Source organism: Anser anser (assembly GCF_964211835.1).
Source record: "Anser anser genome assembly, chromosome: 1".
In the NCBI taxonomy this organism is placed as follows: Eukaryota; Metazoa; Chordata; class Aves; order Anseriformes; family Anatidae; genus Anser; species Anser anser.
The window spans coordinates 155,824,965-155,840,656 of NC_139720.1; the positions used below are offsets into that span (position 1 = coordinate 155,824,965).

At 35.6% G+C, this 15,692-nt stretch overlaps 1 protein-coding gene and 1 long non-coding RNA gene across 17 annotated transcripts in view; one reads left to right on the plus strand and one right to left on the minus strand.

Moving 5' to 3' along the window:
- The window catches only part of LOC310890177, a 28,039-nt gene extending 19,341 nt beyond the window's left edge, over positions 1 to 8,698 (minus strand). For both annotated transcript variants that reach the window (XR_014577082.1, XR_014577083.1), the window contains exon 1: positions 6,223 to 8,698. This is a non-coding gene — a long non-coding RNA (uncharacterized lncRNA). The remainder of the gene's footprint in view (positions 1 to 6,222) is intronic.
- DOCK9 (dedicator of cytokinesis 9) overlaps positions 1 to 15,692 on the plus strand; it is a 129,794-nt gene that overhangs the window by 78,902 nt on the left and 35,200 nt on the right. For 14 of the 15 annotated variants that reach the window (XM_083818642.1, XM_083818638.1, XM_083818641.1 and 11 more), the window contains 7 exons: positions 1,734 to 1,880; positions 2,548 to 2,631; positions 3,286 to 3,397; positions 8,708 to 8,886; positions 9,653 to 9,769; positions 11,223 to 11,343; positions 12,666 to 12,799. In XM_083818642.1, coding sequence (XP_083674768.1) covers positions 1,734 to 1,880; positions 2,548 to 2,631; positions 3,286 to 3,397; positions 8,708 to 8,886; positions 9,653 to 9,769; positions 11,223 to 11,343; positions 12,666 to 12,799 — 894 coding nt within the window. Of the gene's footprint in view, positions 1 to 1,733; positions 1,881 to 2,547; positions 2,632 to 3,285; positions 3,398 to 8,707; positions 8,887 to 9,652; positions 9,770 to 11,222; positions 11,344 to 12,665; positions 12,800 to 13,449; positions 13,624 to 15,692 lie in introns of all 15 variants that reach the window. The other variant, XM_083818635.1, reaches the window with a different exon arrangement.

The window sequence follows — 15,692 nt, forward strand, 5'->3', positions numbered from 1 at the left end:
AAGATAAGGAAGCATAGTGAAGTTTTTCATCAATTTAGTAGGTTTTATAGCCCTAAATATTTCTAAGATGGTAACAGCTTGTGCAGAGATTTTTTTATGAAACATTGAAACTACCAAAATGTTGCCACATTTTTTATTAGAACTTACAGGTATTGTTATAGAAACGTGTAGTAATCATACTTAAATAAAAGCAAACAAAACTTGATACTGGAAAATACCCTTCTAGTTTCTGTTTGTCCCGCTCTTCCCTGTACCAGTTTATTCTTGAGCTCCATTTAGGTTCGGATTGTTTCTCTTCTGTATGTTAGGTATATTTCTTGTATAGGAACCTCATTCGTTTCAGGTTAGCATTTTATTTGTTTTTAATAGTATCTTCAAAAGCAACCCTCAAATATGAACTGTTCAAATTGTACAATGGAAATAAATTTTCCTAACACACACTTTTAGATTCTAGTTCTTTGCTATGTACTGCTGTTCTTGCTTGTTCCTCTCCTGCAATACTATGATGTAAATTTCATGGCTAAAGAAAACTACTGAACTGAATTTTATTGCAGATTTTAATTGTTTTCTTCACATATGATGTTAAAAAAACATTTTCACTTTTAGAACTAACCTCATTGTCATCTTTTCTGTCACATGAAAGAGCAGATCTTCTCTCAAGTATTTTGCTTGCTTTTTTCTGTCTTATTGGGTAAACTAGTAAAGATGCATTCAGATATTTTCTTCTTAGGAGTTCTGATAAAATTCTGCAGTTCTAGGTACAGCAAAATTATTTCTATAGCAAGATTTTTGTGGTATTTTAAAAATATTTAATTACTGTCCAAAAAATACTGAGTATATTTTAGGACACTGACTGGCATGCCTTACTTCTTTAATAAATACTGTTGATATTTATATGGGTATCTCTTCCGACCTTAATATTTAGAAACCTTATTTTTCATAAGATAGGACTAAAGACTTTGGAGCACAGCTCAAACACAATGAGAGCAAATTGTATAATCATTGATTTCTGTAGTGCCCTGCCAATGACTTGTTCTGCCTAGGAATGTTGCATTCAATTTAGTTCAAAAAGGTATGCAAATGACAAAGTATTCAAAGCACTTGGACATTTTGATTTCACAGTTTTCAGAAAGAAAAGCAATAATGACTGTATAGTTAAAATGGCTTTTGTCAAAGCTAGCTTCTTCTTCAGCCTCACTCCACCAGTCATTAAGCCCCTTAGGAGAAAACACAATTTAACAAAGACTGTAAGATGCAGAGAAATAAAAGAGGCTCTACAGTGGCAATAAGTTGAAGAGAACTTACTGACCAATACGGGTCGGGATGTATGAAATAATTGATGAAGATAATATAGATTGTGAGTAGAAGCAAGTAAATCATAAATGTGGAGGAGATCTCTTAGGCTAAGTGAGAAGGTACGTAAAAGCAAAGCAAAATAGTTCTAATTGTGAAAACTTAAAACGTGGAGAGTAAGATTTTGAAGGCTGGAAGCGCTGAGATTTGAAGTGGATAATGAGAAAGAAAGAAAGAAAAAGCGTGGATGAAAATTTACAAAAGGCTCAGGAAAATCTTAATTTAAATAAAATGTTATTTTAAACTACAATGAGAATTTGAAAACCTTAATGCTGTGTTTTCCTTCCCTGTCAGGTTATCTATATCTAATGTAAAATAAGTTTTCATATATTTTAGTGCTATAAACCATATTAAATATGTATCTGAATTTGTGCTTCTAGCTCTTGCGAAACCAGAGATTTTCTGCTTCCTTTCATCATGCGGTTGAGACGGTTGTTAATATGCTAATGCCACACATCACTCAGAAGTACAGAGACAATCCAGAGGCTTCAAAAAATGCCAACCATAGCCTTGCTGCCTTCATAAAAGTAGGTACACAAGTGACAGGCTCTGTGGTTACTTTTGCAGTAATACTGTTTCTTCATGGATTTTAAAGAATTTTAAAGCTGACCCATATAAAACTGAACATGCATAATGCTTTCTAAGTATAATTCTATGTCCAAGTTAAAATGCATTGAAATACAATTTGTCTTTTGTGATCAAAAGTACATCTTTTCAGAGGTTTGATTTTTAATGAATTTATATTTTATCAAAATTTTTATTTTTTCCTTGCCCTCCCCCCCCCCCCCCCCTTTCAAATATCATCTAGTTATCTTTTAATCCCAGAAAAGTTTATTTTCATGAATTTGGTGTAGATAGTCTTTTAGTATCTTTCTTTTTTCAACCAGTAAGGGAGAAAAGAGCATGGGGAATAAAATGGTAGATAAAGCTGCTAATGATATGTCATTTTTGTTTGTCAAGATACATTTCTTATCTTCAAACAGTTCTTTTATTTGCAGTTTACATTCTGGATTATAAGGGGAAATTTGATATGCATATACGTATACGTATATTTAAATTGCTTGTTTTATTGTTTTTTTATGTTCAAACTGACTGAAATATCAATATGTTTCGAAAATAAACTAGTGAAATACAAGTACTGAGCGCTGAAGCAATACTAAATCAATTCCATCTTTTTGTTTGTTTTTCCCCCAGAGGTGTTTTACTTTTATGGACAGAGGTTTTGTTTTCAAGCAAATCAATAACTACATCAGCTGCTTTACACCAGGAGATCCAAAGGTACTCTGTTTTTAAACAAATTAGTTTTAGGAGTTGCTTCTTTTTGATGCATGTGGATAGAGTCCTTCAGACTTGTTTCTAGTTACACTCAAGCGTGTTACTTATAAGTACGTACACTGTGCCTAGATCTTTTTTTTTTTTTTCCACAAAACCACTTTTCCATATTTTGATTCACATCTCCAGGTGCAAATTCACAACTGCAGAGCATGTATATTGAGAAAATGAGGAGGGGTGGGCAACACTAAGCAGAAATTCTAAGCATAAATGTGAAAGGTTAAAGTTGGAAGCATTAGGTGGATCTTCGATATCCAAGTTTCTATAAATTTACTGTAGTGGGAAGACCTTGTACCAGTAATCCAGAAAATTTCTTCTGAGAGTTCAGACTTTTTTCTTATAGCATATTATAGCTTATTATGTATGGATGCATGTCCAAATCACTGTTCCCATTGTCCAAAATTATTAGAATTATATCCAGCTGTCAAGTATGAATTGTGCTGAAAGTATTTTTTGCTGACATACAGAACATTGACAGGACTATGTCCCTCACACTACAAAACTGAGAGGAATCACCCTTGTGTGTAAGAAAGCTGGTTTTAATGTTATGCAAACCGCTGCATCAGTTGTTTAATTTATACTTTAAAATTATTTTTGCAGACTCTTTTTGAATTCAAATTTGAATTTCTCCGTGTAGTCTGTAATCATGAGCACTACATACCTTTGAATCTACCAATGCCATTTGGAAAAGGCAGAGTTCAGAGATACCAAGGTAAATTCTTCTAAAGAAGTCTACGATGTATTTCTCAGGTGTCACCTTTTTCTTAATAAACAAATAAGCTGTGTAAATGCAGGTCTATGATGCGTTAGAAACCTCAGTGTTATTAAATGGAAATGTCAAGTTTTGATCTCTTTAAACTCAAAGGAACAGTGTAGGTAGCAGAGTAATCTGTGCAAAGTACCTAGTTATTGAAACGTGGTAAACTATGTCTTTGACTCTTGCCTTTCTTTCTTGCTATAAATGTTTGCTTCTTTGTTTTGTTTTTGAGTTAGACTACCACGGCTAGTGAATTAAAAGCTGCAACATTCCTTTATGTAGGTGTGCAGTGTGAGGCCTGGTGTATTTTTTTTTCCATAGATCATTCAGGTGTGAAAGGGTTTCAGTAGGTCTGCAGTCTACCTTCCTGCTCAAGTCACCTCAGGCCTTTCATTCTGCAGATTGAATGAGCTTGGTTCCCTCAGTTTCTCCTGGCAAGGCATGTGCTCTCCAGCCTTATATCTACTTTGGCAGCACTCCACTGAGCTCAGTCAAGTTAACTTATCTTTCTTGTACTAGAAGGCACAAATACTCCACATGGCGTTACAGATAGGCCTAATAAATGTCAATACAGGGGAATAAACACTTCCCTTGATATACTGATAATGCTGCTGTTGGTACAGCCCTGTATGCTGTTAGCTTTCGTTGTTGCCAGGATGCCCTGCTGATTCCTATTTAACCTGCTGTCCACCAGGACATTGCTTTCAGCAGAGCTGCTCCCAAGCCAGTCGTTCGGTATCTTGTATCATTACAGGGAGTTCATCCATCTCAGGTGCAGAATTTTACATTTGTCCCTGTTGAGTTGATTAAAGTTCCTTTAGCCCATCTAGATTCTTCTGAAATGCAGCCCTGCCCCCAAGCATATGAACTGTACCCTTCAGTCTTCTGCCATACACAAACCTGAGGAGGGTGCACTCCATCTCCTCTTTCAGGTTGTGGATGAAGTAGTTTTAAATAGGATAGAGCCTGGAAAACTCCTGTTGTAGCTGGTCTCCAAGTAAAGTACAAGCCATTAACCACCAGCCTCTAAGCCCAATGATCCACGTAGCTCTTTGGCACATTTAGGTGTCTACTCACATAGACTGTAATGTCCCAGGTTAGATTCAATGATGCTGTCAGAGACAATGCTGGCAAGTGCTATTCTCCCCATATCCACAGATCTAGTAAGTTACTTATAAAAGGCAGGTTAGTCAAGCATGCTCTGTCTCTATACTGACTCATGGATGAGTCCCTTTCCTCCAGCTGGCTACAGAAACTTTACCCCCTTTTACAGTATGTAAAAGCTTTGAGTGGTCAGGTCCAGTTTGGCAGGCAGCTGAGCACCACACAGCTATTCAATCACCCCTCACCTCCAGTGGGATGGAGGAGAGAATCAAGGAGAAAAAAAAATGCAAAAACTTGTGAGAAAAGACAGTTTAATAGGACAGAAAAGGGAAGGATAATAAAAGAATATACAAAGCAAGTGATGCACAATGCTATTACTTACCACCCACTGACCAATGCTCAGCCAGACCCTGAGCAGCAGGCACTCCTCCACCCCAGCCAGCCAACCCATCTTAATGTTCAGCATGTTGTCATATGCTATGGGATACCCCTTTGGCCAGTTTGGGCCATCTGTCCTGGTTGTGTCCCCTCCCAGCTTCTTGTGCACCTCCAGCTTCCTAACTGGCAGGATAGTATGAGAAGCTGAAAAGTCCTTGACTAAGTGTAAGCACTGTCGTGCAACACCTAAAACATCAGTGTGTTTATCAGCATTATTCTCATCCTAACTCCAAAACACAGAACCGTAACAGCTACTAGGAATAAAATTAACTCTATCCCAGCTTAAACCAGGATATATGGTTTACCCTGGATAAATCTATCCTGGCTGTTCCTGGCCATACTCTTCTCCTTCGCATGTCAAAAAATGGTTTCTAAGAGGACTCACTCCATGAATGTACCAGGGACCAATGTGGGTCCTCTAATTCATGGTTGTTTTTTTTTCGTTTTGTTTTTTTTTGGATGTGTATTACATCTGCTTTTCTTCAGTCATTGCAAGACACTGATCATGGGAGCCCCCTGATCTCCATGGCTTAACAAAGGTGATAGGGAGTGGCCTTCCAATGATACTACTAGCTAACTCTCTCAGCATCTCATCTGGTGCCATGGATTTGCACGGTTGGAAGTCTCTTAGGAGATCCCTAACATGCTTCTCATCCACTACTGATAAATCCCTTTCTTGAACCTAATCCCTAGACTCTTAAGGCCTGGGAACCATGGCAGTGAAGGTAACGAAGCTACCTTGGTCTTACCCAACTCCACTTTCTTTAAATCACCATCTCCATTCAGTAAATGTCCTGTGTTTTCCTTGTTCAGCCATTTAATGCTACTACAGTGGTAGAAACTGTTCTTGTTGCCATTGATGTCCATGTCATGAATGACATTTTTACGCAGATCTGATGTATCAGCAGTTTAAGGTTTATTATTAATTCCTTTGGGGTAAATCACAAAATAGATTGTATTTTTTTTCTTTAGTAGCACTTAATCATCTGTTAATCATTAGCCTATTTAACACAATGGTTTAGTAGTATTTGCTACAATAAAAACAATGACTTAGTTAAAGATTTGTAAATGGCAAGGTTCACACAGAAGGCTTAAGGCAAGGAATCAGTTTCTATACAACAAGAGACTGGGGATTTCTATGCAGTAAGGGATTAGGGATGTCCGTACAACAAGATACTGGGGATTACTAAATTCAGTTGTGTGCTCAAGAACTTTTCCTCTTTTGGTGAATTACTCACCCTCCTCTGCGTCGGCGTATTCAGCAGACGATCACTGAACCTCAAGGAGTCTTGCCCTGAGAGGCGTCCCACCTCAGGGGGAGATCCTAGATCATAGCCCGCTCTGGTACTGTAGAGCTCAAAAGGGCTCTTTGCTTAGGACCGGTATTTATAGGACTGTGAGATGGTTGACTATAGTCAGTGTTTTTCTACCCTGGCCACAGTTCAGGTTGGGTAATTCTTGTGTTGCCAACCAACCGTACAATCTAGTACCTTCCAGATTGTATGGTTCTGGTATCCAGGTAGCAGGAGTTCCAGGTACAGTTAGGGAGTGCCTAACTATCCCAACTCACTGCACTTGTAACAATGCCAAGAACGTAACATTAGTTTACCTTGAGATCACAGAGTGGCCTGGGGAGGGGGGCTCCCGCACCACCGCAGTCTGTTACCAGTTTCAGCTGTAGCTGAGTTATGGCTTTCCTAGCACTATCCCTTTATACGTGACCATTCCTCCTTTGTACCTTGTTTTTGCTTCCATCTCATGTTCATGAATTTTTGCACCGTAGCTCAGTCATGAGTGCCCTATTTAGCCCATTTGGGCTCCTGGTACTTCCAACCTTGAGCCAAAACAAATAGTATGTTAGTTATTATATTTGTGGCTCTGAAGATATTACTAATGTCTTCCAAGCATTGAACTGCGGCAAACAACCATAAACAGAAATGAGGAAAGTACCTTTACAGATAACAAGTAAAGCTGACTAAAATTGTATTTTTGTAGATTAGATTAATTTTTTTTGAAATATTGGCTTAGTAAATTTGAGTATAGCTAGTTAAAGCTTTCATCAAGGGGATAGAACAACATTTGGGAGTAAGAGCTAGAGAACTGCATAGAGCTTGTGCTTGTCTTTGGCTTTTTCCTTTTATTCCTTAAAGAATAGCAAAAATAGAAAAAATAGTGTTTCTGATTACACAGTAAAGAACAGTGTAAAATCCTGCTCGCTGGTGAACTAGGAGTTTGGCCAGGAAAAAAAAAAGACCTTTATTGGAAATGTTTCTGGCCCTGTTTTGGTGTCCCAAGTAGGAGATCTCAGTTGACATGAGATTGGCTCTTATGTGAGTTACAAAGAGGACTGTAGCAAGTTTGTGCCATTGTATCTCTGCTTCTTTCTGATTTAATGGATTCCTGTACTGGGAGGACTTTCAAAAATGAAAGTGCTTTCAGATTAGTATCTGGCTTTTACTGTTCTATTGAGCAATCAAAGCGAATGTGAAAAATTCTTAAAAAGCTTCTTTGTTGATATTTTTAAATTATATACATTCTAGTAAGATTTTTTAAGGTAAAGTAAGATTTTTTTAAGCTAAAGTTTCTCTTAATTTGTTATATATTTACTCCATAAATTAGGTGGATTATTTTTAGTACATAAAATACTCCTATAGGGGAGCAGTTTGACTTTAAGATGTGCTGTGTGTTTTTTTGTGTGTCTATATATGTATCTCTATATGTGGCTTAGCATAGACTTACAGTTACTAAGAGATATGAAATATTTTGTGAGATAAAATTACATTGTAATGGTTAAGTACAAATGTTAAAATTAAATGTTCTTTAATCCTATTTCTAGTGCAATTAACACTGAATATGTAAATATTTCTAGAATAGATAGTAATTTAATCAAATGTAGCAAAAAATGCTTATTGTATTACAATGCACTTCTAATTTATGTGGATTTAAGTTAGATTGTTTAAATATCTTTTGTGTCCTTTTGTGTGCTGATGAGGTGAAATTGTTTAAATTGGACATGTGTGATGCAAATGCAGTCTCTTCATTACGCTTTTATTATCCATTGCAAAATTTGGGGATTATTTTCTTAGAAATTATGAACTAACTAAGATCAGTTGTTAGCAGGCTTTATAGTCTATATTTGTAATAGGTAGATAAACGGAAGATAATGAAGAAGGAACTTAAAACTGCGGCACAAAAATCTAAAACTTGTAAAATCCAAGTTTTGCTTGCAGTCCTTCAAGTTTACTAACCTGGGACTGAACTACAGACCAAAACCTAAATCTTCTTTCTGCCATGCAACTAAATTTCTGAAATATAGGATGTGCATAACCTTTATGCACTACGTGCCATTTCAGTGCATAAATATAGATTTAAAAGTTGAATATGAAGCTATAAGGTACTGATCCATGTAAATTTTATTAGGAAGACTTTTGAATATTGGACAATATTTTAAAAACATATGATTTAAAAATATATATTTTCAAATATTTATATTTTTCCAGCTTCTGTTGATTGAATATACATCACTGTTTAATAATTGCATAATTATGCATTAATGTGACACATATATACAAACACACAAATATTTATGCTTATATTAATGAATGTCTGAATATGAATATATATGACTGCCAATAACCTTGGAAATACTAATATTAATATTAAGTTAATTGATAAATTAGTTTAAATAATGCCATTTCTTACATAGAACTTCTTTACCTCCAGACCTTCACCTGGACTATTCACTAACAGATGAGTTCTGTAAGAATCACTTCTTAGTGGGACTGCTTCTAAGGGAGGTGGGAAATGCATTACAGGAGTTCAGAGAAGTGCGGCAGATTGCTATTAGTGTGCTCAAGAATTTGATGATAAAGCATTCTTTTGATGATAGATATGCTTCCAGGGTAAGTGTATTTCTATGTTAGTAGTACAAAATAATAGTGTGCACACATGTAAGAGTGTTTTTTTTCTTTCACAAAAATTTATTAATTTGCAGCCATGCTATTTCTACTCAAGTTGTGTCTGTGATGAAAATGGTTATGACAATTGTATCAAATTCAATCTGCAAACCTGAATGTTTTTACCAAATGAGAGCACAATGTACCTTTTTTAGCATAATTTACATGTGTTTGTTATATTTTTGGTATAGTGTAACTTAACTATTGTGCTTAGATTCTTTACAAACTGTTTTTAAAGCTCTTATTTTCATTAAACATTAGCTCTTAATATTTGGGAGCTGTCCTTCTGTCATCTATTATTGATAAAGTGAGTATAAGAAAGCTACAAGGCATAATAGTAAATTTTGAATGATGTTTTTTCCTGGACTTTTTGTTTTAAAACATGGATTCATTTGTGCTGTGAAGAAGCCATTAAATATTAAGATACTGTCATGAATTTATCAAGCTAATGTAAAGTTAATTTACTTTGCTAGTCTTAGCTGAAATCACATTAATTCAGATTTTTTTCTGCATTATATTGAAACAGTAAAGAAAATTTGTTGACCTTCTTTGAATTACAATGAAGTAATGGTGACCATGGCTTTTGACTCTGTCATAAAAAAAAAAAAGTTTGCTAAATGCTTCTTTTTTGTAATTAAGGAATAGTGTTAACAAATAATCTTTGATTAGAAATCAAATCTGTAATTTGATAATGAACTGTAAAACTATTTAGAGCCATCAAGCAAGAATAGCCACTATGTACTTGCCACTCTTTGGACTGCTTATAGAAAATGTTCAACGGATCAATGTTAAAGATGTGTCTCCATTTCCTGTTAATCCTTCAAGCAATGTGAGTGACCGTTTCTAGCTGGTATTCTGAATTATTTTTTATCATAATTTATTGGTAATGTGTATATAAAATACCGCACGTTTCCGGTAAAGAGTTTTAAGTTTCAGAATTCTGTGAGTTTGCTCTCTTTGCTTTATACTATATTAGAAGTTTAGTTACCTTTCATGGTTTTGGCTGCTGTTTCTCTGGTCCAGCTAAGTTTTATGACTAATGTCATAGTTGTCCAGCTTGATCCTACATACAAGTTACAGTACATTTAGTAATCCTCAGTTGAACTTCAGAAAATCTGTGGAGAATGTCTGGCCTCGCAGACTACTGCAGCATCATTCTAATGTCATTTGCTTATACTACCATATAACACCTTACGTTTTCTCCCAGTGCATCTTTAGCTGTCCTTTTTAGAGGAGTCAAAAAGAAGGTGAAGGAACAGTATAGTTAAAGTAGAAAACAAACAAAACAAAAACAGCAACAACAAAAGAAAAACAACAGTTGTTTCTGCAATTTCATTGCCTTCCTTTTGTGTCTTATTACCCAGGTTTTGATAAATTTATTGTAAGATTGTAAGATTTCATTAAATTATGATGTCTCTTTTTTTTTTTTTAACAGAAATTAAACTTCTCATTAGTTTCCCTGACAATTTGTATAAAAAGTTTGCCTCTACTCTTGTAGAGGTACTGGAGGCACTTGTACATACTTCATACTCATGTCAGAGAATACTCCCCTGACATCTAACGCAGATAATCAGTTGTGTTTGCTAAAGTCACGATGGATTCGTTAGCTTCTGTGCTGTTCAGCAGAAAAGACTGGATGTTGGTGGTAGATGGAGGTGTGGTTGTTTTTTTTTTTTTGTAACTCCAGTTTTCCCGTTCAGTCCAACACTGACATAAACAGACCAGAAATAAATTTAGTTAATTCTCTAGAAATTAGAGTTTTTAGCCTTAAAGAAATATGCTTTTGGAACAGCTGTAGGAGAAGAGGATTACAGGAGCATGAATTCAAAGGGAATTTGTGAAGGAGTATATTGATATATTATGGTCTCATACAATAGTTGAATCGAGATTTAATGATTAAACAAATCTCTATTTTTTTTCCATATTTTGCTGTGTTCCATTTGCTAATTAAAAAAGAAACTCACAATATCCTTCTAACAACAGAAATGTTTGGAAGTTTGAAATAAAAGTAGTCTGGGTGTTTTGGCAACATCTGTATTACATTGTTTAAAATTGTATGGAATATTCATATTTTTAACTTTTGCTGAGGTACTTTAACTTTGAGGCTATCTAAAACTTGCTCAAAAGCCTGAACATCTCATTACATGCTTTTGAGCAGAGCCAATAGAAATTAAATATGAAAGAAATATATAACAAATTCTGCACTAGAAGGTAAAATATGTATTACTAACTAAACCCATGTTGGAAAACAATAATCACATTTTTCTTTTTTTTCCAAGCAGAGTGCAAAGGATGATGCACTTAATTTGCCGACTGCAAATCAACTAGTAACACCACAAAAATCAGTAAACACATTGGATAACAATCTTCCTAAAGATCTGTTTGGTGTTATCTCTGGCATTGGTAAGCGTTTAAAAACAAAAACAAATTATTTTTCTTTTGTTACTAAAAATAATTGTTTTGTGTATAGTTTTGGCTGCTTTTTGATTCTGTACTTGGTTGTCACTTGTACAGAACTCTTAATGCAATCAGCTATTCTGTTAGGTCCAGAATTCAGACTGCAAATGAGATCTTTCTTCGGGGATTTTTGTTTTGTTTTGTTTTTCTATTTGAAAGTAAAGCTATTTCCTGAAGAGAGCTGTTTCCCCCCCTCCCTGCCCCTCCATCGAAGTTTATAGTTGTTGTCTTGCTGCAGAGAAATAGGAGGCAAGAATAGCCTTAGTCACTTATGGCAAGAGCACCATAATCCATGGATTTGTAAATGATAAAATGATTGTTTAGTTTAAATGGCTTTAAACTGAAATAGGGTAGGTTTAGATTAGATATAAGAAGGAAATTCTTCACTGTGAGGGTGGTGAGGCACTGGCACAGGCTGCCCAGAGAAGCTGTGGATGCCCCATCCCTGGAGGTGTTCAAGGCCAGGCTGGATGGGGCTTTGGGCAACCTGGTCTGGTGGGAGGCATCCTGCCCATGGCAGGGGTTGGAACTGGGCGGTCTTTAGAGTGCCTCCCAACCCAAACCATTCTGCGATTCTGTGATTTTTCCACCTCTAAGTGGAATGCTGCTTGCACTTGTGGCTATCCTCCTCTCTTTCTTAACATGATTTTCTGTTTGTTGTTATCTGCTGTAATTAGTTATATCAGTTACTAGTCAATTAAAAAAAGCCATCTGAAAAATGAGGAAGTTTTCTACAAACTTGTTTTTTCATGCAAGTATATATCTATTGATACGTATGTTTTTACATATGAGTGTGCATGTATTTCTACGTAAATCTGCAAGTGCGTGTGTACATACACTGCTGAAAATATAGAATAAGCTTACCTTCATTAGAAGTATATAGAATCATACAATATCCGAGTTGGAAGGGACCCACAAGGTTCATCTAGTCTAACCCTGGGTCCCCAAAGGGTCACCCAAAAAATCAGACCATGTGTCTGAGAGCATTGTCCAAATGCTTCTTGAACTCTGGCAGGCTCGATGCCGTGACCACTTCCATGGGGAGCCTGTTCCAATGTTTGACCACCCTCTCAGTGAAGAACCTTTTCCTGATATCCAGCCTGAATCTCCCCTGTTGCAGCTTCAAGCCATTCCCTCAGGTCCTAAATGTAATTGTTTGCCTTCGTAAGAAATATATACATATATGGTGGTTTTAGAAGTCTGACTATGGAGTGACTTTTTCAGTATATGTATCGTTTGAGATTTTTATATCATTTTGTTTTGTTTAGCTTCCCCGTACACCACATCAACTCCAAATATTAATTGTGTGAGGAATGCTGACTCAAGAGGCTCTCTTATAAGTACAGACTCGGGAAACAGTCTTCCTGAAAGACACAGTGACAAAAGCAATTCCCTTGACAAGGTAAAAAACAAACAAACACAAAAACTAGTGCACACACCTCCAAACATAAAAACAAACAACAACAAAATACCCATAATTTCTAGTTAACTTTCGTAATCTCTACTGGAATTGGGCTTTTTAGAAAAACTGCAGAGCAGTGTTTTACATTTTTTTTCCCCAGAACAGGTGTCATATGAGCTCTTCTAGCATTGCGTTTATTAAGCTGTTTTGCAGAAAATGCAAACAGATTTTTCAATTTAGAAACATAAGCAGGTGGTTGTGGTTTCCTTTCGCTAGATACATGCACTAGGTGAAGTGTAGTAAATTTTGCTTGAGAGAACTGAATTCTGGTTTGGAGAACTTTGATTTTTGTGGAGATCTTCACTCTATCTGTTCTATCCACAGTACACATAGCATTTTAAATTGAATCTTTTAAAATCAATTGCTGTGCATTCTCTAGGTAACTTCTCTTATGTTTGACTCTTCTAAATCATTGCACTTTCAACCTATTACAAAGTATGAGTTTTGGCTGCAGTAGCTGTGAGTTATTCAGTCATGTCTTTCTAGACCTTGTATTGATGCTGATCACATTTCGTTTTCTTAGATCTTGTTGTGCACGTCACAACTTGTTAACTTTTTCCCCTTGACCCTGACATGCCTTCGTGTGGCAGAGAGAGAAGCTTCTCAGAAGGCACTCTGCTCATGCTATGCATCCTAATGGAGAAGAAGAAGAAAATTCTCACCCTGCAAAGAAAAACCGTGTTACTATGGATTTTTCACTTCTGACAATTCCAGTTTTACCAGAGAAAATTATGCATGCTGCTTTCCCTCTTCAGTTACAAGAAGTATTTTTTTTTTTTTTGGTGCTTGGTATATTTAAGCTTCTGAGTGAAGTGTGTGATCAACAGTTTTGCCACTTCTTTGCAACAGTTGAATCTGAAGGCAAATATGTACAAAGCAACCATATAAAATACCAATAAATGGCAAACCTGTGATAGTTCACGATTTAATTAAACCAGAAATACCCAATCAGCTTAAATATCAGCAGAGTTTGAGTCTTATGGTACTTAATATAAATAGGACTAAAAAAATCTTTGACAGTGACCAAGTAAATAAATATCTTGGACATATGCTGTTGCTAAATGGCAATTCTGTCATCTTTTACTTAGCTTTCATGTTGTTAATTACTAATGTGTAGTGTTTTTACTAAGTAAAAGAGCTTTCAAAGGAGTCTCCATCCTTTGAAAATTCTACTCTGGTCTGCCAATTTAGGTAGTGCAGGTTTTATGTTTTGCATGCTGTTAATATTTTCCCTGAATAATACTTAATGCTGGCTTCTAATTCATTGCTTTTCAAACTCTTTCTAGTAGGCTAGTTGTTCACTGCACGTATCTTCAGTTTTTTTCTCATTGTTTGATATAATTACTGAAGAGCCATGGTTTTGTTCTAATTTTGTTTCAGAACAGCCTGTAGACCAATGCTTGTGGAAACATAATTTGCTGAAGTATAGCTATTTTTATTTTAATATGTACATATTTTATATGCTAGTTAGATTATTTTAAAGAAACTGTGAGTAGCTGTAGTCATAGTTTTATCCATGTACATTTTCAACTGTTCCAGCGGGAGTTTTATTTCTGAACAGTATCAAAAAATCTAAGAAATTCAAATTCAGTTTCTGCTCTTCCACCCTTTAATTGCCTGCTCTATTTCAATATCTGTAGAGCTGTATAGTAGCACTTTCTCATTTACCAGAGATACTTCAAAGATGAACAGTTTGTGAGGTCTTTAGAATCTTCAGTAATCAGGTTCATGCAGGTGTCCATTTCCTCCTAAATTACAATATTAAATATAGTTTCACATGCCACTGCATATCCATTCAATGACTAGTATATAACAGATTGCACAGATTGTTTTATGATAGTGATTCTTTCCTTTTTTGGAGTGTGCTAAAGGGCTTAGTAGTCAATTGATGCGTGTGCTGTAAGATGTCATGGATTAGCATGTCTCCTGCTTTCAGGAGTGTTCCTAGGTTGTTCTGCCCGTGGAGTATAAACAGTTCTTGCTTAGTTTGTGAAACCAAGTGCTTTTCTCCCTTAAGTCTGTTTTTATTTTCATTTTTGTTTTACTAATTTTGATATAAAGGGTTTTCTCCTAGATTGGTATATATGTCCTTAAAGAGATAATGAGGCCAAGATGATCAAACTTCCTTGTAGAAACTGTTGCACAGCTCAGTTATACTAGACTGTTAACTTTCTGGAAAACTGGCTAAACGCCTGGTTCATCTTCCATTGGGATAAGTGGCCTCACTTACTTAAAGTGAGGGTTAGGCACTAAGAAGGGCATACTATAACCTTTAAGCAAATATTTATATAGCATATCTGTAAAAGCTTCAGATTGAGGATTTTATAATGCTTGATTGTGTGGAAATGATTCTTTTACAAACAAGATATTGCCTAAAGCTCTGTTTCTATATTCTCAGAGTTTTATTTTTTCCTTTTGGTAGCTCTTTCTGTGGTACATATTTTGAAAGCCATTATTTTCTTTTTATTTTTGGACAGATTTTCTTCAATATTGAGTATTGCTGATTAACTAGATTTTGAAGTGGGAGGAAAAGCTTTTTTCTGAGGCAAGGGCATGTTACTTATCAGTAGGTGCTTTTACAAAATACACATTATTCCCATACAAGAATCCCTTGGGATTCTTCTATCTTTAAATAGAAGAAATATAGTGGAGGCTCTGCCTACAGTTCAACATACTCTCTTCAAAAGCAAAGAGACATATATATATATATATATATAGTATATACAGTAGCATGTATTTTTAAAGTATTTTAACTAACCAAAAAGGGCATGCCTGATTTGTACACTGTGGTATCTATATGTAATTAACTTGATTTAAAGTCACTGTCAGGTAA